We start from the raw sequence: 23,754 nt of genomic DNA, 5'->3' as shown, positions 1-23,754 counted from the left end.
ACGCTCACTCATACTGTACTGTGCAGTACTACAGTACAAAAGGCGCAAATTCGATCTACTCACAGTCTTCCTACGCTCTTGAGTGTGTATGTCAAATTGGCTGTGCCAGGGCCCGGCGAGGTACTGTAGCCCACGGCACCCGCGTTGTAGACAACCAGGATTCGGCTACGTCAGCCAATTCGGTCGTTGTGTTCACTGCAAAGCCGGAATGGAAAGAATGGAACTACGCTCGACTTTGGACGAATACTCCGGCGGAAGTGCCTTCAGAGTGTTGACAAAGGGTCTTCAATGACAATCATCAACTCACGCCATGCATTATCGGCTTCGAGTCCAGCTCTCCAGCTCGTTCTAGCTTCTCAACTGCCCTCTGCCACTGCTATAAGACGGACCCGTTCCTCCTCTGCCCCGTAGTAGCTGGTAAACTTAACTCGGTGCACACAATGATCCGCTGTAAGCACACAGGCTGGCTGCGCGCCGCAACCAAGGACCAGACATACGTTGTAGAGACCACGGACCGTGCTCAGAGACTGCTGGACGGCCTGCCACGTCCGGACAGCCAGTACCCGAGTACACTCGTGCTAATAGGAAACGCGACCAAGCGGGTCGTCATGAAAAGGCTCGGCGTGGACATCACCACGCCTAACACAACCCGGGGCCACGGCGAGATCCATCTTTCCCTCGCCCCGGTAGGCGCGTCCGGCGCAAGGCCCACGCTAATTGCCGACGCCGACATCCCACCCCATAAGCGGCTCGGAAGGCCAAGAAAATCCACGCTCTGCCATGAACTCGTAGCAAGACCGCTGTCGAACCCTCACGGTGAAGCCATACCGTCCACGGTAGCGGAGTTCTCCGACCATGTCTACAGTCGCATGTTCCTCCCGTTTGCCGATGCTGTCTGCTTTTTTGCCGACGACCTTGGCGGCGTAGAGACCGTCGCCCAGCGGCTTGCGTCGTGGCTGGAGATGGGCACACCGTCTACGTCGTCGGTGCGGCCCTGGTTGGTGATTGTCACGAACGGCGGCGAAGAAAGCTCTACACGTAGCCAGTTGTTACAGGCCATCCGCAAGAGGACAGACACCCACGTGTCCGAACGCTTCCACGGCGTCCGCGTCATCAGCCTGGCCGACACGACTCCCAAGTCCCTGCGACGCCATCTGCATTCTCTCCGCTGGGACATATTACACAACGAGCTTTCCTACATGGCCGAGACGAAACGGGTCGAGCGCGTCCTCGCCAGCTGCCTCTTCTCGGCCACCCATCTGGCCGGTCTTCTCCGCCACGCCGCGGAGCACGCTGGCGGTGCCGGCGCGCCGCCCCTCAACTTTCTCGCCGTCTCTCGGCTGGACAACCCGGTGGCGGCAGATCTGCAAGCGCACCTCGCGCGTTTCCTCATGCACTGTGACTCCGTCGACGATTTGAAGAGATTCGCCGTGCCAGTCATCGCCTCCAGCATTCTGCTAGACCAGTACCCCCCGGGCATGCATCGTAAGGCACGGGTCTCCGTTGCCTTTGGTCCTTACTGACGAGTTGCAGTCTTCGATCCGCGCGAAGTCTTCCAAATGTTCTACAAGGACGTCTGCCACAACGTGTGCGGCACCGCCGTCCTCGCGCACGAAGGGTCCACCGACTTCGTCTTACCGTCCCAGTTCTCCAAGATGATCGAAGACCAGATGACCCACATGTTCCGGCAGCTGAAGATGGGCCAAAGCTCAGCGTCACTCCACCGACAGCTTGCTGCCGCCTTCACGAAGGACTGGGCCAGGTTTCGATCCGACAGCACATGCTACCACTGTCTGCGGCGCCGCCCGCAATTTTTGCCGGAGTGCGGTCACGGCCAGTGCATGAATTGCGTCAAGGTGTTCGGCGTCGTGAGTGCGGCTGATCCGTGGCTGGTCGAGGTCGACGAGTGCATGCTCTGCGGACGAAACATTGGTATGCAGGTACGCGTGAAGCCGGACACCGCGTCGATCCGGGTCCTGTGTATCGACGGCGGCGGGACGCGTGGGAAGTACCCTCTCAAGCTGCTGAAGCAGCTCGAAGACGACATCGCCCTGCCCAGCCACCCGGTGCAGCAAAACTTTGACGTAATCTTTGGCACGAGCTCAGGTCTGTTAAACAGAACGCTGCCGCTGCAAATGCAACGCACATGTGAACAATTCCCAAGCTGACAGATCGTCCCAGGCGCCATCAGCGCTGGTGCTCTGTGCATCAACGGCTGGACGGTGGACGAGTGCATCGCCCGCTTCGAGTCTTTTTCGAACCACGCATTCACGCCCCGCGGGGTTCCGTCCATCCCAATTATAAGCTCTTTCATGCGACTGATGATGCAGGTCCCTGTTTTTGCCACAGTTGTCCAGGCTGCAGCTGTGCTTCTTTTTGACAGCAGGTATCCATCGCATCACATCGAACAGGCCCTGCGAGACATGTTTGGCTCCGACAAGAGCATCGCCGACTACTCGGCCGCCGATAAGATGGGTGCCATGGTCGGCATGACGGTCGCTACCGTACACGACGCAAGCGCCTGCATCTTCACGAACTACAATGGAGCGGGCGAGCGGGGCGGGGATCGCGGTAGTTTTCCCCGTTTCTGTTGAGGCGATCTGATACCGCAGGTTGATGCTGACCAGCTGGCTAGACTATGACTTGCTCAAGACGAGCGTCAATGGGGGCCAGGTGGCTTTGTGGGAGATGTGTGTGGTTCCCGCGCGTTCCTGCGCTAGGGCTGTGTCTCCCGTTTACTGATTGACATGATTTGCAGCCTCCGATGTGCCACTGCTGCACCGTAGTCAGTACCGGCCAGTTCCAGGGCGTGCAACTTGCTGCCGCAGTCAATTGCCTGCCAGGACCGATCAATGCTAATGGGTGCACAGCTATTTCACGCCTTGGTCAATTGACGGCCTCGGGACGTTCCAGGACGGTGGCTTGGTGGCCAACAACCCGTCTGCTATCGCCTTGCAAGAGGTAGGTTCGATTTTCCCCGAGGTCCCCGACCCAAGCCTTCTGGTCTCCGTGGGCACTGGCTCCTCAGCCCGCGTGTCTGACGGCGGTTGGCGGGACTGCTTTCCCCTCCGGCTGGCGCGGGCATTCCTGAACCGCGACAAGAACGCCTGGCAGCGGGTCGTCGCACAAAAGAAGGTCGGTCGATCGGGTGAGTTCTTCCGCTTTGATGTCGAGTTCGACGGCCCCGAACCGCCGTTGGACAGCCTGTCCAGCTTCGACGACCCTGATCGTGATGATGAGTGCACCTTTGAAGGCCTGCCAGCGCTGAGGCGTCTGGTGCTGTGTGCGAGGGCGGAGCTGTTCCTCTTTGAGCTGCGTGCCTCGCAACCGTACGTGTTTTCCGACGGGGGATACGAGTGCTGCGGACACATCCGTTGCAGGCTGGCTGCCGGCTCTGAAAGCCTGACAGAGTTCATGCGGCAGCTCGCTAGAAGCAAGGCTCGTTTCCGCGTCGGTGGCCATGAAGTAGAGGGCGACTTCGCGTCATACCCGACGGCTTTTCCAGATGGTCATTTCCGCCTGGAGGTGAAGTTTCGCGTCACCAGTCTGCAGGAGTCGCTTAGCGTCTGCCTGTGGGAGACACCCAACGAGGGTCGCACTATCAGCGGCTCGCCATTCACAGTGCAGCAGCTGGTGCGGAGCCAAAAGCTGGAGCAGTGCTTCGGCACCTCGGACCACCGTAAGAAACGATGTCGGGATGATGATGATGAAGATGCTAGCCGTAAGCGACCGAGATTGAAGCGGTAGACAAATGGGGTTGGTAGGAGCAGAGAGACGTTCGGTATTCTTGCTGTGATCGTGCCAGTAGCGTACTGTAGGTTTGAGAAAAACGTCATTGAGTCAAGAGCTTTGGGGTGCATGCCGCCGTAATGTGAATGCTACGAGTCATTACATGCGCGGAGCTCAGGGCTTGGGAAGCAAGGCCCAGCACATATGAGGATTGTGTAACTGAAAGCATGCGTCTGCCACAACCACGAACACTAAGCTTGTAGGGAGCCCGCTTGATGCCTGAGGCGTGCATACAGTGACTGGATCGGCATGAATTCAGGCAAGGCACGTCAACATTGTCACGCTCGCGTTGATTGGTGCAGTTGTAGACTGCCAAGATGGCCCGAGCTCTGAGCAGTTCCGACAACACAGAAGTTGTCGACGCACTTGTACTTTCGCAGATACACCTCAGCGTGGCAACAATAACGACGGCGCTAATCACAAGTCGTGGTTGCGACAATGATATGATATTCATGGGCTTGACGACGGTCCCAGTTTGCACATTGTCATATAACATGCTTACTTTGCCAACAGCCATGGCATCGACGACGAGAACGACATCGCCTCTGAACCACAACCATACGGACGATGTGATCTACCTAGGCTCAAGGACAGGTCCGTAGAGCGCACTCGGCACAAATCGACGCTAACGATACCACAGTTACGCCGACACCACATCGACCGAGGCAGCCCAATCATCCTCGACCTTCCCCGAACGAGAAAAAACAGCCGCCACGGCAATCGTCCACGAAGAACAAACGAAAGCCAAAACCATTGCGCGACGGACCAGGTCGAAAAACATCATCGGCGGAACGCGCACTTGTTGGTTGGATACGATCTCCGGAGAACAAGCGACATGCTGTATACGGAAGCCTCCAAAGCCACCGACAGCTGAGCTACTGGTCCATCTCGGATAACGGCGACAATGAAATGATCAAACACGAAGATATATACTTTCGCTCGATGTTCCAGAATCTGAGCCCGGACGAAGTACGCAAGAAATTGCAGGGGAAAATACGGAAGGCGAGGGGAAGAATAGTCCAGGACGAAAAGTGAGGCCTGTGTTGCATGCTGTGTCTTGCGAATTGCTTGTTGGGGGCTCGGCTCGTCCGGGACGTGCTGTTCGTGGCCACTCCATACAAGGCTCGATCAGCTCATGTTGACCCGAATCCCCTTACCGCCCCTCTTGGGCATTCCCAGGGCGAGATCGAAGTCATACACGACGTCGGCATCTGTTGTGTCGAACAGCCTCATGTTATCCATGGCTCTCAGAATCAGCGCCGCGACAGCGATATACAGTTCGCAGTATGCTAGCCTGTCGAAAGCCCTGTGGTCAGCTGGGTGCATGAACTGGGTAACCACAGACGGGATGGCAAAAACGTACTGCATACCGAGACACTGTCGGCTGCCCCTCGAAAAAGTGAGGAGATACCGCTCAAGACGCCTGTCTTTCCTCCCGTCTCTGAGAAGCCATCGCTCAGGAGCGAACTTGGCTGGGTTCGGAAACAGACGTTCATCCGTGTGTACCAGATAGGCCGACATGCCCATGGCATACCCTCGGGGGATCACGTGTCTGACGCTCACTGCTTGTGTCATCGCAGGAGGAGTCCACGTGCCCTGATACAGCACATCCTCATCGGGTGCGATTCTGGGCAACCTCGACGAGAGCCCGTACATCAGTCGGAGCGTCTCTTTGATGACAGCGGTCAGGTACGGCAACCGTTCAAGAACGAACCAGTCAGGCAGCGCTTCCGGGTTCTTCACCACCGCGAACAGCTCAGCTCTCGTCTTTGCCACGATTTCCGGGTTCTTAAGGAGATGGTACGTGCAGAGACTGAGCGCCGTCGCCGTTGTTTCCGTTCCAGCGGCAAGGAAGACGTTCGCCTCGCCGGACAGCCGCTCTTCTGTCTTCTCCTCGGCCGGCAAATTCGACGACAGGAGTGAGAAGAGCACGGTGTTTTGGTTCATCTGTAAACCAGCGTTATACGCAGCCTTGGCTTGTCGAACCATCATTGGTAGTTTTACCTGCCATCAGCGTCAGCCAAATCCAGTCGAACGCGCATGTGGCATACTTTGGAGTGGTATGCCAGGGAATATCGTGTCAGAACTCGTCTGCTGATCATCGATACAGTTCCAACCCCAGCCTCGCCGTGACAATGGGTTGTAGTTCCTCGAGGCCATCAGGCAGCCCACGGGCAGATGTATATCAAGGCTCATTCATTCACTACCCGCTGACCACCACTCGTCCGCCTCAATACGCATACAACGAACATAATGAGGCGTGCCGTGTGCTGCGACTTTGGGTTGATCAAGGCGGGAAGTCTCGCAGCTTCACTTTTGTTGTCCATGTCATAAACAACAACATGCTCGATAGCTCGCAAAGGATCGCCCAGGCCAAGCTGCTGAGCCACATGCAACAGCTAGCGTCTATTCATGGGCTTCGGGTTCTGGTCAAGTGCCTTGATTACCTATCTGAAATAGATGACGACCTGGATGCGGCAGAAGAGAGACAGCTCTACCTGGATATACTGGCAGCTGTATCTAAAGCAGACGTCCTCCGCCTGTGGGATGGCAGACCGGCGGCGGCTGCTGACCAGCGCGTCGAAGAGCTCAAGACTGCCGAACAGCGGATAAGTGCCGTCATCGAGAAGATCCGATGGAACAGGGATCTAGGCGACGTAGACGTCAAAAGCCAGGTCGAGCCAGAGCTTGTTGCCGCCCTTGCTCGATTTGCCAAGACCTGGGACTTGGACGAGTTCATGGACATGCACGAAAAGATCACGAGCGAGCCGCCGACGTTGAACGTGAGCGGCATATTGAAGTTGCAGGCCCAATTCATCCTACAAGCCAACGTTGCTCAGGCAAGCCTAACCAGTGACAACGGAGCGACGCCGACCATCTCCATCAGCTTCGTTCCGGACGAAATCCCCAACGTAACCCTCATCAACATCAAAAAGCAGTGCAGGGCGCTGTTCGCTCCGTTGGCGAGGCGCGTCAAAGAGTCCGAAAAGGCACTGCGTCAAGATCTCTACACGATGCACCTCATCTCTCTTGGCACCCCTCATAGCAAGGGTGGACAGCAGTGGAAAGAACTAGACGACCTCGGGCAAGCCGGCATGGACATCATCGGCCATCTCCACCTGGACGCGGGCCAGATACTGCTGCGCGGCCCGGGCCCGCTCCTCGGCCAGAAGATGCTGCTGGGGTCTGTGGGCCCGACCACCGACCGAGCTAGGGCAAAACAGGACTCGGAGACAGGTTTGTACGGCGCAGGAGGTTCCCAGGTGACCCACGAGGACATGGATGCATGCGTTTGCCAGAAAGCAGGGATCACTCCTGGCGTAGAGTATGTTCAACTGAGCCAAGATGGGTAGACAGAAGCAGCCGTCAATGCGCAGAACTTGTCATCTTGCCAGTCATGCCAGTCATGCTGCTTGCTAGGCGAACGTTGTGTTTTCATGTGGATGACTTGATAGAAGGACGGAATGAAGAGGCATAAGCCAGTGTAGTGAGTTATTTGACAGTCTCTCGGCCTCCAGATTGCGACTGTATTTCGTAAAGCCACATAAGGGTCCCAAAAACATCATTCAATTCCGACATACATGTATTGATTGTCTTTCCAAGGCCCTGCGAACCTACTGTTTACCTTGCAGATGAACGCAGGCATGCGTTCGAGGACTAAATCTACGCCACATAAGCATTGGAAGGAAGGGAAAACGATGAATCGCCCCTCTAAGGAAATGTGTCTGGCGTTGGCTTGCCGGTCGACCACGGCGTCACTGGTCACTTCACCTACGAGGAGACATCGTCTCTGGCACCCCCACCTCCCCCGATGCTATCGATGCAGGTCCAGATGCAACCCTGGATATGTGGAGTTTTATCATTCTTCGAAAACATTCATGTACAGTATCTGCGGGGTTGTGCTGTGCTGGCGTTGTATCAGCCGAGTCCAGAACTGCCTTGAGCCGAATCGTTTCCTGTCCCCACCGCGATCCAGAATGATCAGGTGGAGCATACCTTGGCGTGACAACCCAGGAATAGGCGCGGGATTTTGACTGCCGGAATTGCGGCCTCAACAACGAAGACATTCAGATACAGCGAACGGTAGTGTTTTGGCATAGCTGGCAGGTCAGGTCTTGCTTCTTTGGCGTTTGCTGCCTCTGGGGCTCGCTTTGGATGAGACGGTCTCGATGAAGAATGCGAATTATCGGTCTCCATTTCCCATGTATATATATGGTCGGTATCTCCAAACTACAAGTGTTCAACCATCGTACGGCAGAGCATCCAAAGTATCCCACAACACATACGAACAAGAGCATCGCCCGATCTACGCTAGGCAACGAAAGCCAACAGAATTCACCGAAAGAAGCATGTCTCTTCATCTTTCTTGGCCAAATGTGACCATGCGCGCCGTCGTTTATCATGGCACCCCTTTCGAGATGACGGTTCAAGACGTCGCCAGACCAACCATCGTCAATGAGACCGATGTCGTTGTGCGGGTGACCACCTCGGCCGTATGCGGATCCGACCTGCATATCTACCGCGGCTACATGGGCGGTGCCGTTCCATGGACAATGGGCCACGAGGCCGTCGGCTACGTATCGGAGATCGGTGACGCTGTGTCCTCCGTTTCCATCGGGGACTACGTGATCATCCCTGACACCGTATCCCCGGATCACTTGGAGATGGAGCCGACATCGAAGGAATATTTCGGCTTCGGCAACAGTGAGATGGGTCTCGGTGGGCTCCAAGGTATAAGCAGTCCCGTTGAGCACGTTGAGAGTGCAGTGAGCTGACGACAAGATGAATAGCTGAATACGCGCGGGTCCCTTTCGCCGACACAAATCTGATCCCGATCCCCTTGACCCGCGAAACCGCCAACTCGACGATCGAGCACGACTATCTCACGGTGTCGGACATCTTCGCCACAGGCTGGGCCGGTATCGATTACACCGGGTTCCAAGCTGGCGATTCTGTCGCCATCTTCGGCGCGGGTCCCGTCGGTCTGCTTTCGGCTTACTCGGCCATCTTGCGTGGGGCTTCCAAGGTCTATGTCGTCGACCATGTCGAGAAACGCCTCGAGCTCGCAGCATCCATCGGAGCCATCCCGGTCAACTTCGAACACGAAGATCCCGTCGCCCAGATCCTGGCACGTGAGCCACGCGGAGTGATGCGCGTCGTCGACTGTGTTGGTATGGAGGCTTTGAACTCCAACCTTGAAATGGACGAGAGCGTTGTCGTGCGACAGATGATCGATCTGGCCCATTTCGGAGGAGGTATAGGCCAGCTGGGTGTGTACAAATCTCAGGACAGCTCGCCAGGGGCACCGTACGGCAGTGTTATGTCGCCCACAATTCCCTTTCCTGTCTCAACCTTCTTCAGTAAGGGCCTGAGTTTTCGAACTGGAGCTGTAGACCCGAAGGAGTATGCTCCCCAGTTGATCGATCTCATCAACAGCGGCAAGGCCCATCCCAGCTTTGTGATCAGCGCAGTCATTGGCATTGAAGATGCCCCAGAGTACTACAACCGCTTTAATGGGAAGAAGGAGGCGAAGGTCGCCATCTACTTTCCGGAATAGACCGGTGTAGATAGTTGAAGGTTCGGGTATATGTTCTGGGAGAACCAAGGCTTCTCATACAATTCATACGGATCCCTTCAAATGACCGGGCCTTCAACTGTACCAATGCGTCGCCGAGTATTCTTCCTTGTGACATGGTTCGGATTTAATTTCATCTGAATCTCGGTTTCAGGCCAGCCCGTGAGTGCATTCCTGTGAAGTGCACTTATCGAGATCCTGTTCGTTGCTGCGAGTGTTCCCTGCACAGAGCTCTGATTGTCGTCTTGGAGGACCCCTCACATTAGACAGGAGCATGAGATAGTATAGAGCAGGGCTCCATCGGGTTACTCTCTTACTGGCACATTGAACCATGCTGCCGCTGTTGACTTTGTCTAGCTGTTCGTGTTCGTGAGGCAACATCTGCCACCGAGAGGCTGTTGTAAGTGAAGCAAACAAAACGTGCTACACCGTCGGAGACAAAGCCAGCAAGCTCACATCGCCAGGGCACACTGTCCGAACTACTGCATCGCCACCAGGCACCTCTATCATGGACACGGTCATATGTTTTATTCGTATCTTGCAAAGACTTATCAATTTACAGCGTGACAAATGACTTTGACTATGTTTTCCTGACTCAAAGTCTCGACTTTGGCGCCTGCTCTGCTATAACGTCATCCCTACTGGCGCCAAACGCCGGCAACCCCTTGATGAATGCGTTCCTGGATGCCTCGTCGATCAACGGGGCCGTGATGTATGCTTTCGCATTTGCTCTGTCCACCAACGAGGGCAAGAGGGGCAGAAGGCTGCCATATGCTCGTTTCTCATTGTCCCAGAACATAGACCGGGTACCGTAGCCGTGCTCGACAAACCAGCTGGAATCTTCCTGGATACAAGACGCCTCAAATAAGTCGAGCACTTCAGTAACAATGTTACCTTGCGCCTTCGCGGCCTCGTATGCCATGCGCTGTCCGATGGCCTCCACAATCGCTCTACATCGGGGGAGAACGCTATCATTGTAGGACGCGCCCCTGATGCTACGGGACAGGTTCGATGTAAGGGCCGTTTGGCTCACGGCCTCCTCGAGTATTCCGTTCTCGTACAGCGCAAGAGGTCTTTTCGGGTCGGTCGCCTGTGGAAGGCGGTATTTGTTCATCAGGATTTCGGAAGCTAGGCCTGTCGGATGTCAGTATCGAAGCACAGTTTCGCGCTGAACTAGAACCTACGGATGCTGATGACCAGAGTATCGCCCTCGGCCACGGAGTTTCCCTGAAAGGTCGACGCGAGTTCGCTTATCTGGTTATGCGCGTACAATCCTTGCCAGCCGCATCGCTCCGCTAGCTCCGAGAGCAGACGAGACGACCGGACCACCAGCACCTTGAAGGCAGTGGCGATCCCTCTGCGGACGTCGGCGTTATGCCTCGGATTCATAAATTCGCCAACGCTCCACTTCGCGTAGGCATGCAAGACTTCTCCGTGCGCTAGCGCTTTCAGGATCGGTCGCTGTTGCGTGCTGAACTGCATGATGGGCAGCTTTTCCGCGTCTCCAACCAGACGACGCTGGCTGTACGTGGCGGCGATACAGCCTGCGACCCTGATGGCAGACACGCCCATGATGGAGAGAGAGAGCGTGCCGACGGACACCCTCCAGATCTAGGCGAGGAAATCCTCTCGCTCGTTGTGCGCTGGCAACGGCGATCCGAGAAGCGCTTCGGGTCGAAGGCGCACATTCCGGAACGTTGTGATGGAGTGGTCCAGCGGTTTGGTCCCGGGTCTGACAGGGAGCACACGCGACACAACGCCATCGCACATACCTCCGGCGTCATTGATCCGTACGACGAAAGGCTTCACCCCTCGGTCATTGCCGCTCACGATGAGCCGAGCGAAGACAACAGCAACGCGGGCCATGCCAGCCAGCGGCGATGTAGGAGGCATTGCTTTAGCGGCGCCCGCGGTCGGCGTATTCAGAACGAAGGACCCGTCTGTCTCCATCGTCGCAGTGGTCTCCAGATTTCGCGCATCGAGGCCATGGTCGACCTCTGTCAACATGAACTCTCCACATGCCCTGAAATTCAGAAGCTCGTCCGGTATGGCATTGAGGTCAGGTCGCTCCCGGGAGAACTTAGCAATCGTGCCGACACATAAGTTGAGATGGATCGTTGCGATGATGAATGCCGTCATGTCCCGGGAAGACACCGCTAGGATAAAGTCGTTGAGCTTGGTTAAATCCAAACATGAAGGAAAACTTACGGTTGAAGTGGAAGTCCCAGAATCTTGGAGATAGCTCAGCGATGTCACCGATCGTCAGACCTGATCTGTGTTTAGCACCAAGGTGTTTGAGACCCTATGGTAAGCACATCTGTGCTCCTTACCTTGGCCCTGGCATATTGCCCTGGCACGCTGGTAGTGCAGCGGGATGTTGGAGCGAGATGGCTCGTGGCGACCGTCCGATGTGACATCCCAGATCGTGTCGAGGAATAGTGACTTGTCGAAGTCCATGAGGAGGCAATTGAAATGGTTTCAAGGAAGCGAAAGTCAAACGAGACCTAGAGGAGCCGCACACTAGAGAGATGCGCCAAGAGAGGAGTGGAAACAATAATCTTGAGGACCAAAGGCATAGTTACACGGTGTCCCCCGCAGTATCATGAGACTAGAATCAATCTTTAAGGGTGTTCAGTTAAATTGTCGCTTGCATGGAACTCTGGTTTGCCGCTGTGTAACAAAAGGAAGCCATGTCACAAGAGGTTGTGTTTTACCAGAGCCGTTTCCGGGCTGATACATATGACGCAAGATCATAATGCGGTTGTCTCGAACACAGAGCTTCTAATGGCCTTGTATTCAAGCATGAACCGGGGCGCGACCATGAGCGTCAGCTTCAGGTTCGGTCTGGCTTCGTCCATCTTCACAGCAATTCATCTACGTCATACATATAATGGCCATGATACTGTATAAATATTCAAGATGGCTCCCAAAGTCTTTGCACAGAAACATCTTCCAACAGTCATTGTACATGTCTTCTCGACCGTTCCTTGCCCCTTCGTTGTTTACACCTGCCATCTTCCTCCGCCGACTCGGTCCACGCCGCTGACGATGAGTACCGTAAGGTCTGTCGAACACTGCCAAATACTTCGACAGTTGGCAGCGAACTTGATGCGATCCATCACAGAATACACGCTTCGAGGCACAATGAACCCTGGTCAGCAATCCGCCTTGGAGTCCGACATCTCAACAATGGCCAGAGACATACAGCATATGATGCCGTCCCTGAATAGCCACGAGTAGCAGCACCGCCATACTTCCACTACAGAGGGGCCATCCAACTTTCAGCCCCAAGGTTGAAATCTCATCGCATCTTTGTTCAAATTGTTCAGCGGTGTCAGATTTGAGGTGAGTGGTTCTGGCAAGCCTGACCCTGTACGGATGGGCGACTCTCTTGCTCACGTGGATGCATAGGACGTGATGTTATTCGCGTAATCGAAGTGACTGAGCAGGATTGTTAAGCGGTGTTCTACGGAATCCAGGGCTATAAGACATCACATATACTTCCTCTTTGGCCAACCCATAGAATACGGACGGCGTAAGAAGTAGTTTAAAAATCAATTTCACAACCATCAACCAATTGAGCACAACCCAAGATAATACATCGTCACGCTATGCGCATTCATCGTTTGGAAGCGGGATCTTTCCATCGGCTTTACAGATTTATGGATCGAAAACCTCATGTCTGACTTTGCTGATCAGAATCTGCTTGTGTTCTGGTGACCGTTTGACTCGGTCCTGCAGCGCTATAATCACTGCTAGTACAGTTTGCGGGCGCCTCAGCGATCTGATTACGCGCGGCCTGTCTTAAACACTCACGCTTGCACAGAATATACACGGACTAGCCCACATCTCTAGCCAGGAGTTTCAGCTATCGTCTGAATAGTGTCACGGGCTAGAGCCCGGCCGAGATCTCCGGCTTTGCCGGAGCAGTTACCGAGATCCGGCTCCGCCGGATCCACTATTCTGCCGCAGCACACCGCCTAGTCCGACCGCGTATCTCCATAGCTAGGCGTCCATCCTTGTAAAGTCCCTTTTCCTCTTCAGCTTAGAATAGTCAATCGACGGCACCTCTACGTTGAACAAGCCTAGGGGCCAGCCCCTTACAAATAGAAGCTGTAGAAGAAAGTGCAACTCTAACACCATTGAACATCTCCGTTGTTGACAATTAACAGTTTACAGCCCTATCGGTGCTATTGCAATACGCTCCATAACCGAAACAGCGAGAGGCTTATTCGTCATTGCGTAGCTACGTAGCAAAACTCGCAGCTGCATGAGGTGGCTTGACGAGGAAGGAAAAGCATTCGAGCGGCCATGTCCCGGTCGTAGTCGACATAGCGTTTCCACTTCCTCATCATTGCACCCAACTTATCATACCCGCTAGGAAATGATCTATGGTGAACGAAGTCCTTGCGATGATTAGTGATAAAATCCGCAGAAAGAGACAGTCCGCTACAATGTTGACACGATACAAGTCCATTAACAGAGCGACCGTCAATTCGCTCCTTGCTCTCCAACAGACACGCATCAAAAAGGGCAGGCTTAGCTTGACGTACAACATCACGCGTGGAAGAACAGCCGGTTTAAACCATAGCTATTGCCGTTGAATGCGCAAGAGATACCCCCCCTAGTCCGCAGGTGCAGGAACTCCCGACCGCGAATGTGGGGGCTCCGCTTGAACAGGTGGGGTGGCAGGTCGCATTCAAAATATGCTCCCTCCCCCAGATGCCCCGCCGGATGCCCCCGCCGGATGCTAGCGCCAGATGTGCCCGCGCCCAAGACAACAGGCACATCTTGCGTGCGTCCGATGATCCCCAAAACCCACGTGGGTCCAGAGCCAATTTCGACTCCCGCATTCGCCACCAACCCTTTTTGTCTTCGGTCTCGTTCCAACGGTCTGGACCCACCACTCCGGTCGGCAATTCCACAAACCCGTCGCCTGTTCTAGCTGTTCCAGCCCCGGTCTAGACCCCCGCCCAACGAGAGCAAACTGTAGATGTTTGCCCACTTAGGCCCCGCAAGTCTGGTGTTTTCCTTCCCGCCCCACCACAGCGCCCATCTAGGATTGAGCCAGATGCGAGACTGTTTGTTTTCCCAACGGCCAAGAGCGGGTTTGCGACGTCATCGCACAAGGGGCGGCCCTGCCTCCTTGATTTCGCAGGCCTCGGGAGGAGAAGGAGGAGGTGGACGGAAGTATAAGTAGGGCGTTCTTTTCCCGGTTGGAATGAGGAACTTTCTTGGTGGGCTGGGCCTCCCACCCCCATCGCTGAGTTGCCGTTGATGGTGTCTTGACGTGCCATATGGCGAATCTTTCGCCGAGTGCCGTTGACGCTGTCTTGACGTTGCCATATAGCGATGCCGTTGGATCTTTCCAATGATGTCAGGCATGATTATGCGCCCTCCGTTAGTTGAATAGTCCTAACGGTGTGGCACCCCCCATTGGTTGAATAGTCCCAATGATGACGCCCTCCGTTAGTTGAATAGTCCTAACGGTGTGGCACCCCCCCATTGGTCGAATATTCCCAATGATGCCATTAGTCGAATATTCCTAATGATGATTTCTTTTGTTATCCGTTGGTCGAATATTCCTAGTGATGCCAGGCATGGTTATGCGGGCGGCGAAATCGGACTCTGCAACCTCCCCGTGGTGCCGCCTGGAAATCTATCACTTGCGTGATTGAGCCAGTGTAGAGACGTGACAGCATTTGAAGTGCGAGCGGTGGTGATCGCCATTCACTGGAAGGTAGTTAGATATCTATAATACAATCATCTCTTCCAACCTCATGATTAAACGTGACTCTCCGCTCTCACACTTCCATTATGATTGCTAATGCTGTGGGTGCTTACAGCCTTCATAGTATGTCCCTTTGATATCGTTTACCTAGGCGTGCAGTGTCAAAAGCCTGCGGCTGGAGTGAGCCCTTCTGTAGACGGTAGATGATTCGTGACGTCAGTCAGGCAGCGATAAGTGGGCGCAGTATCGAGCTCGCACCACGGTAATCTTGTAGTGACGCATCTCAAACATCAAACAATAGCCAGATTGGCGCCAATGGGGAGTAGATAGCGGAAGCAATGCAATGATACGAGGCATTGTGCGCCGGTCGCCGCTGGTCGGTCAGCCTTTTCCCTCACCATCACTACAGGTAGGCAAGAGCCATTGACGCCATCTTTGTGGCTTGGTGGGCTTCGAGACGACCCTCAAAACGCCTCCCCATGGAACAAACGTTGCCATTAGGATGGATGTGAGCATACCTGCATGGTGGTCGGGGATGCGTCTCGAGGTCTCGCTGGCGTTCCTTCACGGCATGTAGGTGATGCACTTACCTTGCCATACTTTGAGACGACGACGGCATATAGCAGTAAACCCCCTGGCACTACAGTCACAGGCTCAAGCTGATAGGTGGTGCCGGAAATGAATGTTGACAAGTACAACCCCTTCCCTTACTGGCTGTTCGCGCCATGAAGAACAACCACTTCAAAGACAAGAGCCATCACAGCCATGTCCGAACACTTACGAAGCAAGCTGTGGTCACATCTAGCTATTAAGGCGGCTTGTACAAGACAGAGTCTTTTCTTTCTTTTCGTCTTCTTTTTTTTTCGCTTTTTATTCTCTTTCTAGTGTCCATATTCTCTACGCTGTGCGCCGACTAACACAGTACATAGAGCATCAACACCCAAAACATCCACATGCACCAGTTTCCGTCATGTCTACGCCGACGATTATCAAGCTCCGCTGCATGCGCTGTCGCAAGGAGGCCGAGCTCACTACGACTGACGACCATGAAGACGCAGGCATGGTTGAGATTGGATACAACCTGTCTTATTGCATCCAGTGCGCCATAGAAACTGGGCACCCGACCGTCCGTCTGCCGATCGCACGGCCGCCAAAGCACATCGGCTGAGAAGCGGGCTGCCGGCCCCGCACTCATGTCATCTGAGACAGAGGGAACAAGAGAGAGGGCATCCCTCAATGGTTGCCCAATGCTCCCTCCTTCACAGGCGTGATGACTTGATGAAGCTCCATACCGGACAGCCTTGAGTTGGTTAGCATGACAGATGCAAGTTTGGAAGAAACGTATTTTAATTGTTGAGGGCCACATCCATACTGCCTCGAATAAATCTTGCCAATTCGAAAAGCACAGATGAAAGCACAGATGAAAGCACAGGCTAGGATGCATCAAGGAAACATGGCTACACAGCTGGGGTTGTAATAGATCTCGTTCCTAATGATCGTTCTCCAATACTATATCCTTGATGGTCGTGGGATGACATAAACAAATCAGTTCTCATTACATTTTTAACCTCAACTTGCTTAGCTTCACCCGGTAAGCCTGCTAGTGAGTATCGTAACCTGAGATGGTTCCTTCTTCTGACGAACGCAATGATATCTAGAATGCCTCTCGCGTGGCTTTGTGGCCTACAAGGCTGCATGCTCCGGCCAGTTCGAATATGTCTCGTCGCGCAACTGCGTGTAACTATCCCCTCATCGCTCCCAAGGATCGGTCATGTAGTGTGGCACGTAATTCAATCTTTCGACCCAATAATGTGTCTTTCGGCCCGCTGGCCCACAGATACTAAGCCCAAGAAGTGCCGTCTCATCACAGCCATGTTTTGATGAACCGTCGTTGCACAGAACTCAATTGTGTACGATATATTGTGATCAGAACAGTCAAGGCATCAAGACCAATCATGGAAGCTTCCCAATTCTACAGTTACATATAACGTCCTCGTTTCAAAAGAGCGTCTGCTTCTTCCTCTGCTTCTTCCTCTGCTTCTTCCATGCCTCTCTTACGCGGACTTTGAATCTCAGGCTGCGCTCTCTCCCCCGCATCGGGACTCTGTCCACCGATGTCCTCTGCCGCCGTCATTGCCAGTGCCATCAACGGAGCAAAAGCGTCTTCCGATATGTCCGCATTATCGTCATCGGGCGATTGGCCGTACATCTCCTGCGGGGAATTTTGCACTGTCTCGCCCGCAAAGCTTGGCTGTGGGTCTGCGATGGAATCTGACGTCTTTGGACCCTGGATCGACATGGAGAAAGCTGCCGGCGATATGGTGCCACAAGACAGCTCTATGGGAGACATTTCCATCTCCAAATGGCTTGATTAGCTCGGCTTGTGCATTGATGGTTCGATCCTGGGCTTCGACGCGTGCCTTGTATTGTTGATTATCTTTGTGAAGCTGCTGAAGCTGCGCGTCTTTAGAGGCAGCATACTCCCGCCAGCGCGAGATGCATGTCGTCATCTCGTGTATAATGATAGCAACAAGCCTCGCAGTGAGGTTGTCGGGTCTGCCGGTTGTAGAAAGCTGAGGTACTTCCATCTTGGTTCAAGTTGTTGTCAATACTGTCGCGTCGATCGATCATCTGATTTCGGTACAGACGTCGTTCTTTTGAAGGAAAGCAATGCCATTAGAGCAAGCACATACGGTACTTGTAGACCGCCCAAAGTAGACATGCTGTCGCGGTTGTTATGCGAGCGTAAAGCGATTCTTGCGATGTTTCTGCCATCGGATAGCCAGAATCAGCCCCTGGCGTTGAGAGCCTGTCCCGTCTTTCACTCGCCCCTTCTCCGGCAGTCTGCGGAGCGACTTTGGTCGCAAGATTTTGGCGTCAAAGAAAGAGCCTGATTGAATTGTGTTTGCTGCCAGGATGATTTTTCTCACAACTCTTCCCTATGGCCAAGGACTCATGCAAGCACGGATTTGCCTTGAACTGAGCCTCATTAGGGCGCGAATCAACACACACACACACACACACACATCTATACAGTGTCTCACAGTTGCCTTTCCATGATTGAGAAAGCCACCGACATCTGTTCAGCCGTATCTCAACATAGACTTGGTCGACGAGTCATATATGTGTACTGTGAGATTGCTCTTCGAGTGCTTTTGTTGTTGTATCGCCGGCCCAACTTCTACCTCAGTGGTGCCCTTTCCACAAGTGTTGTGACTACAGTATTGTGCATATGTCACTTCCTCTTTTGCAAATATTGACAATGTTTGAGAAGCTGAAAGTTGCTGTGATGGACCCCTTTAAACCTCCGGTAATGGCTGTGGCGACTTGTTTGCAAGCAAAATGTGGGGTCGAGATAATGGGCGACAGTGCGAGTGACGGCACGTAATCGAAGGCTACCTGGAAGTATCCAAGACCGGCTTCGACAGCAGCCATTCAGCCGCTGCTGACCGCGGTGGTCTGTATACAGTAGATCAGCTCTGATTCCAGGCTGTGTGGGTCAAGATCAGAAAAGATGAAGTGTGTTCCAAAGAGGAAGCAACTTATGCTCAATACTGTACTTCCTGCGGTAGTCTCTACGAATCTTGAACGGGATGCTACCGTCTGCCGGTCGTTCATTCGCCTTACTTGCGCATTCGGGGTGTTCATGTCCCAGGACAAGGTCTTCTTGAGGGTCCTGCGCCAGCCCACACACCCCTCATCGAGTCACTACAACCACAACATGAAAGATAAGCTAACAGGCCCCTAAGAAGGCACTTTGAGTCAGGACCTGATAGAGACAGTGATTGGCTTCTTCGACCGTCCCGGCCGTCCGGGTGTTGCCCAGCCCTGGTCGACTTGCTTGCCTGTCCCGCAGGTCTGTATGGATCTGTATAGCATAAAGTCATAGGTTTTCCCAGTCCCTCCGGACCGTTGCTTCTTAATCCATCTATCCCATACATGTTTTTCAAACGACCTTACTGACTTATTCGTACCACATCATGCCCATTAAAGCTGCACTTTCAATGGCAGGCCTACGATATCAGATTTCAGCAGTTGCCAATTGGTTTAGTAAGATCAAAGCCATCATTGCAGCGATCGGCGTACGGTTCAAGACTTTGTGTACGCCCAAACCACTGTCACGTTTATCAAGAGATCCCTGGCTTTTGCAATAGTTGCCAATTTCAAGAAAGAATATGAAGGAGATCGACTCCACCCTCAGGATGAGCCTTCATGGTGAGAAATGAGAGAACAGGCGCCTCCAGGGCTTACCCCCAGAAAAATCGATCACAGCTCGCCCTGAACCAGAGCGACTTCTACAGATCCGCTCACTGGGCGGAACTTTCATCTCGTATGTATGCATACAAAGTGCGTCAGCCGTAAGGTCTAGTATGTAATTAGGGACGAATGGAACGCATGGTGTAATATCTCGCGGAAAGTTGAATTGAGATCTTTCCTAAGCTCGGTAAAGAATTCCAGCCTAAATGACCATTTATACCGCTACTTTTGGCCTACGGGCGCGAGGACTGGCCTTAGCCGTGTTGAAGAATACTGATGACTAGTCTTACATTGGAGTCAGTTCAAAGAGAGACGGCCCCAAAATGAAATTGCTCAGTTAGTCGAGACGGTTGTGCGAGATCCTCGGATCAAAGCGCGCATGGAGGCTGTTGTTCTTGTACTACAGAGTAAAGAACGGTATTATTGGCCACAGTTCGCCACCAATTGACTTCGCTCCAGATATCATTGCGGGACCTGATAATGTATCACGGCGTCATATGAAAGGATCAAACATTACCACCATAACTACTATAGCTACCCAGAACGTAACAACCAGTAGCTCCAGCTAGCAAGACCACGCGATTCGAACCTATTCCTCCGCTTTGGATACGACGAAGTCCGTCCAATCTTCTAGAGAACGGCTACACGACTCTCTCCATTGCTGAACACCGCCCAGAAAAATGAGCGGCTCAATCGTCTTGTCCGGGATGTTCGCGCCAGTCCACCACGCAGTGCTGTTGCGAAAAAGAGTCGACTCGAACGCTTCCATTACGAGTCCTTTCCACAATCGACAAGCCTCCTCCGATGGTTCAATCGATTGAAGACTGTCCTCGTGCATCCGCTCTAGGAGGCTCACCACCCAGTCAACCTGGAGTTCAATGAAGGGCGGTGCATTGGTCTGCGTTGTCGGCCCTTGCGGCCCATATAGCATGAATGCATTGGGCATGTTGGGTATCATCATTCCAAGGTAGGTGCTGATACCGCTCTGCCAAACGTCCCTCAATCGGACACCGTTCTTGTCATGGATATTCATGTCTAGAAGGCTCCCCGTGACGCAATCGTATCCGGTGGCCATGATGACAATGTCCAAGTCGTGGTGCGTGGCGGCATCTGGTGGGCCTGTGAGAATGCCCTCTCTATCAAAGGCTTGTATTGGGGTCTCCTTGAGATCTACTAGCTCGACATCCGCTCGGTCCAGCGTCTCGTAGTAGTTCATCTCAAGGTTGACGCGTGTCGATCCGAACCATTCGAACTGTTCCAGGGGCGCGACGATGTCCATTTTCTTGGTATCGGTCATGCGGCTTCGCGTTCTGTGAACCCAAAAGTTGTACAAGTATGCATTAGCTGTCTTGTCGGATGAAATATCGCGATAATTTGATTGCGTTAGACCGAGGCCACCCCTGGTCCACAACCGTTCGAACAGGTCGTCGCGTTCTGCTTCAGTCTTGCAGAGCATCAAGCCGGAGTTTTGGTTGTACGGGAGGGCTGAAGACGAACTGAACTTGGCCTGCGCAAATATGGCGTCGTAGTAGTGTTTCAGCTCCTCAGACTCTCGGTACGATAGCTGTCTCTGGTGCATCGGGACCGCGATGCAAGGGTTGCGAACAAAGACTGTCAGCTTGCAGTCTAGTCGAGCAAGCTCCTGTACGATCTGCAGACCGGACGCTCCCTGCCCTACGATGCCAATCTTCTTGCCCTCCAGTTGGAGGTCGCTGGGCCACTTGGATGGGTGGACTATTCGCCCATGGAACGTATCCTGATTTGGGAAAGGAGGCATGTATGGCTTGTTCACCGAGCCGCATGCGAAGATTGCATACTTGGAGATAGCACATAGCCCCTTTGTCGTTTGGAAATGCCAGCGTTTCTTTGCTGCGTCATATTTCACCTCGTTGACTCGGGCGTCGAAGATCGTGTCCTTGCGCAGACCCAGTGTTGCATCGACGTGCTGAAAGTATTTGCGAATTTCCTCATGACCAGGAAATCGCTCGGTAAAATGGAAGTCGGCCCAGACTTTAGACAAGCTGAATTGATAGGCGGGCGTGTCGGAGTCGACCCTGGCACCGGGATACCGGTTGAAGTGCCAAACGCCGCCAAAGTCATCTCCACGCTCAAGGATCTTGGCAGAAAAACCCGCTTCTCGAATCTTGAACAAAGAATAACAACCGCTAAACCCTGCGCCAACAATGATGACGTCTGTCTCGAGCGTGTTTGCCTTGATTCTCTCCATTGTAATGAGAAGGGGCAAGTTTGTGTGGCTAACGATGTAATGTGAGATTTTTGAGGCAATGGTGAAGTCGTATGGATACGGTCAACTGGTGCAGGACAGTCATGGAATCACAACATTATCTTCGTTATTTAACTTTCTATTATTTGTGTCTTTGTGCAGTCAACTCCCTGTTATGGCAGAGCTCTCATGTCGGATGCTACCGTCGAGAGCTGTTTCTGACTTCTTGTGCAGAGTGTAATCAAAGATAATGGACGTGTCATAAGAGGACGGCAACGGCGGTGGACCTCAGACGGTGTAACATGCCGTTTGGGATCGTCGCAGGGCTCGCGGCCACCTGCTATGGCCATATCTACCGCCGTGGGAGGCCCCCCACCAGGGTAATGCAAGGCTAGAACAGACAGACCATTTTAGAGCCCAAGTAGCAGCCGCAACAACGCGCGGTACTCGTCTCCAAAAAGACGACCTTCACTTCGTTGGACAGCCCCACCGTGCGCTTCCGAACAAAGTAGCGCTCATTTCCCGCAAGAGGGATAGGCCACCGTTGAGCCAGCTCTGACTGAAACCCGCTGAAAGGGCAGAAATTCACTGCACTTCCAAAAACCGGCCGGCCGACATTACCCGCAGCAAGCAATGATGTTCTAGAACCCTCCATGGAAGTGGAGCCCGAGCTGCTGATGCTGCAATCGCCAAAGCAGACAGGGAAGTAGATAACCGAACTTCGGCTGAGGAGGTTTGCAGTGTGCGTGTCAAGCCTCTACACAAAAATGGCATCACTACCTCGTCAAAAGTACATGCATTGATTGCTATTGCCATAGAAGCTGGTGGGTGGTTTGCGTGGCTCGCCACAGTATATAATAACAAGTTTTCCAAAGAAGATTCAGTAGAGCTCTATTGATCGATTGCATAAGCCAACATCTTGTGGCAGGACCGATGTCTGGCTAGGAACTCGGCTGCTATTACAGGAGGGCTCCGTGAGCGATTAGCAGCTCGACTGCTTCTTCGCTCCTGTTCCGATTAGCAAAGAACAGCGGACTTTGTCCCCACTCTCCGGGGATATTCGGATCAGCTCCATGTTGAAGTAGGAGCTCCGCGCAGGCGAGGTTGTTGTATAGGATTGCGACACCGAGAGGCGTATGCATGAATGGTTCGATAGAGATTCCGTCAGGCACGGAATACCCTTCGTTTTGCCAATCAATCATAGATAGACAGCATTCCCTTACTGATGGGCCGAAACCGTCTGGTCCAAGATCGAAAAGCCGCCGTAAAATGTCATAACCTTCGGTTTCCGCCGACAAATTTGGTAATCCAAAATCTCCTGCCAGGGTATGCAGAATCGTGTCTCCGATCGAGTCACGTAAGAAGAGATTCGTAGAACGCGTGAGCATGTGACGCAATGCTTGAATTTTCCGGCCACAATCGAGCTGATGTTGTTGACGAGCATTCGTTGATACCCCCCGTCTGAAGAGGCGTTCTGGCGTTCGAACGAGAACATGGAAAATAAAGTCATTCTATCGAGTGTGTAAGAGCGCATCCAGCCATGGTCTAGCGTAAGGGGTACCATATGAGCCCCCTGGGTTTCTTGGTGTTCTTGATTCCCGACCCAATCCCTCGACGATGCCAGTGTCGAACTAGCAGCTTCGTCGTTGCTATCGTCGTTCCTCGAGGCTAAGGCATTTTCGAATGGATCTGGATATTCGTGTTCGAGGTAGGAGGCGTCGTTTGTCGGTACATATTGTATTGGAACACCACCTGTCTGCTCGGGACTATTGCTGCTAGAAGTTGGGGTATATACACCGGAAGACCACGAGTCAGAAGAGGTAAGGACTTCTTCAAATTCCACGGGATACGGATCGGCACCGAAGAAAAGCTCTGATGGATCTCGGTTCCGCAGATCCATCGCGTAAGTCGAAGCTTGCGTCAGCGACAGCTACTGTAAGACAAACGAAGGCCTCTGCGAAAAATACGTTGCGTTTCTACTGTGGCATCGAAGGCCACTTGAATGTTTATACTTTTCAGTCTGTGTGTCAAAGTTCAGAAGCTCCGTTCGAAAAGCAGAATCCGTTGCTCCTACATAGGAAGTACTTCAATAGCGTCTTGTTGATCTATCGACTGCTTCAGTACATGTATCAAAAAATTGCGCGACATTTTTCGTGTCCATAGAAGCCGTAACTACCT

At 53.3% G+C, this 23,754-nt stretch overlaps 7 protein-coding genes across 7 annotated transcripts; 3 read left to right on the top strand and 4 right to left on the bottom strand.

Annotated features, from left to right (window-relative positions):
- Positions 1-440: 440 nt before the first annotated feature.
- On the top strand, positions 441-3,747 carry COL26b_014188 (uncharacterized protein; the record flags this gene model as incomplete). The annotated part of the gene is made up of 5 exons (XM_053186765.1): positions 441-1,485; positions 1,534-2,106; positions 2,182-2,571; positions 2,636-2,690; positions 2,871-3,747. The coding sequence occupies 5 exons, from the start codon at positions 441-443 to the stop codon at positions 3,745-3,747; spliced, it is 2,940 nt and encodes a 979-aa protein (XP_053029296.1).
- A 1,170-nt stretch (positions 3,748-4,917) lies between these two features.
- Positions 4,918-5,778, bottom strand: COL26b_014187 (uncharacterized protein; the record flags this gene model as incomplete). Its single annotated transcript, XM_053186764.1, has 1 exon — positions 4,918-5,778. One exon carries the CDS (start codon positions 5,776-5,778, stop codon positions 4,918-4,920), a length of 861 nt encoding a protein of 286 aa, XP_053029295.1.
- Positions 5,779-6,131: 353 nt separating this feature from the next.
- Positions 6,132-7,142, top strand: COL26b_014186 (uncharacterized protein; the record flags this gene model as incomplete). The annotated part of the gene is made up of 1 exon (XM_053186763.1): positions 6,132-7,142. The coding sequence occupies one exon, from the start codon at positions 6,132-6,134 to the stop codon at positions 7,140-7,142; it is 1,011 nt and encodes a 336-aa protein (XP_053029294.1).
- Positions 7,143-8,207: 1,065 nt separating this feature from the next.
- On the top strand, positions 8,208-9,346 carry COL26b_014185 (uncharacterized protein; the record flags this gene model as incomplete). The annotated part of the gene is made up of 2 exons (XM_053186762.1): positions 8,208-8,520; positions 8,580-9,346. The coding sequence occupies 2 exons, from the start codon at positions 8,208-8,210 to the stop codon at positions 9,344-9,346; spliced, it is 1,080 nt and encodes a 359-aa protein (XP_053029293.1).
- A 613-nt stretch (positions 9,347-9,959) lies between these two features.
- On the bottom strand, positions 9,960-10,936 carry COL26b_014184 (uncharacterized protein; the record flags this gene model as incomplete). Its single annotated transcript, XM_053186761.1, has 2 exons — positions 9,960-10,498; positions 10,549-10,936. 2 exons carry the CDS (start codon positions 10,934-10,936, stop codon positions 9,960-9,962), a joined length of 927 nt encoding a protein of 308 aa, XP_053029292.1.
- Positions 10,937-10,975: 39 nt separating this feature from the next.
- On the bottom strand, positions 10,976-11,821 carry COL26b_014183 (uncharacterized protein; the record flags this gene model as incomplete). The annotated part of the gene is made up of 3 exons (XM_053186760.1): positions 10,976-11,520; positions 11,573-11,632; positions 11,695-11,821. The coding sequence occupies 3 exons, from the start codon at positions 11,819-11,821 to the stop codon at positions 10,976-10,978; spliced, it is 732 nt and encodes a 243-aa protein (XP_053029291.1).
- An 8,120-nt stretch (positions 11,822-19,941) lies between these two features.
- On the bottom strand, positions 19,942-21,579 carry COL26b_014182 (uncharacterized protein; the record flags this gene model as incomplete). Its single annotated transcript, XM_053186759.1, has 1 exon — positions 19,942-21,579. The coding sequence occupies one exon, from the start codon at positions 21,577-21,579 to the stop codon at positions 19,942-19,944; it is 1,638 nt and encodes a 545-aa protein (XP_053029290.1).
- Positions 21,580-23,754: the final 2,175 nt, after the last annotated feature.

The sequence above is a fragment of the Colletotrichum chrysophilum genome, assembly GCF_026319265.1.
Source record: "Colletotrichum chrysophilum strain AFK26 chromosome Unknown scaffold_305, whole genome shotgun sequence".
Classification (NCBI taxonomy): Eukaryota; Fungi; Ascomycota; class Sordariomycetes; order Glomerellales; family Glomerellaceae; genus Colletotrichum; species Colletotrichum chrysophilum.
This window is presented reverse-complemented; position numbering and strand designations above follow the sequence as displayed.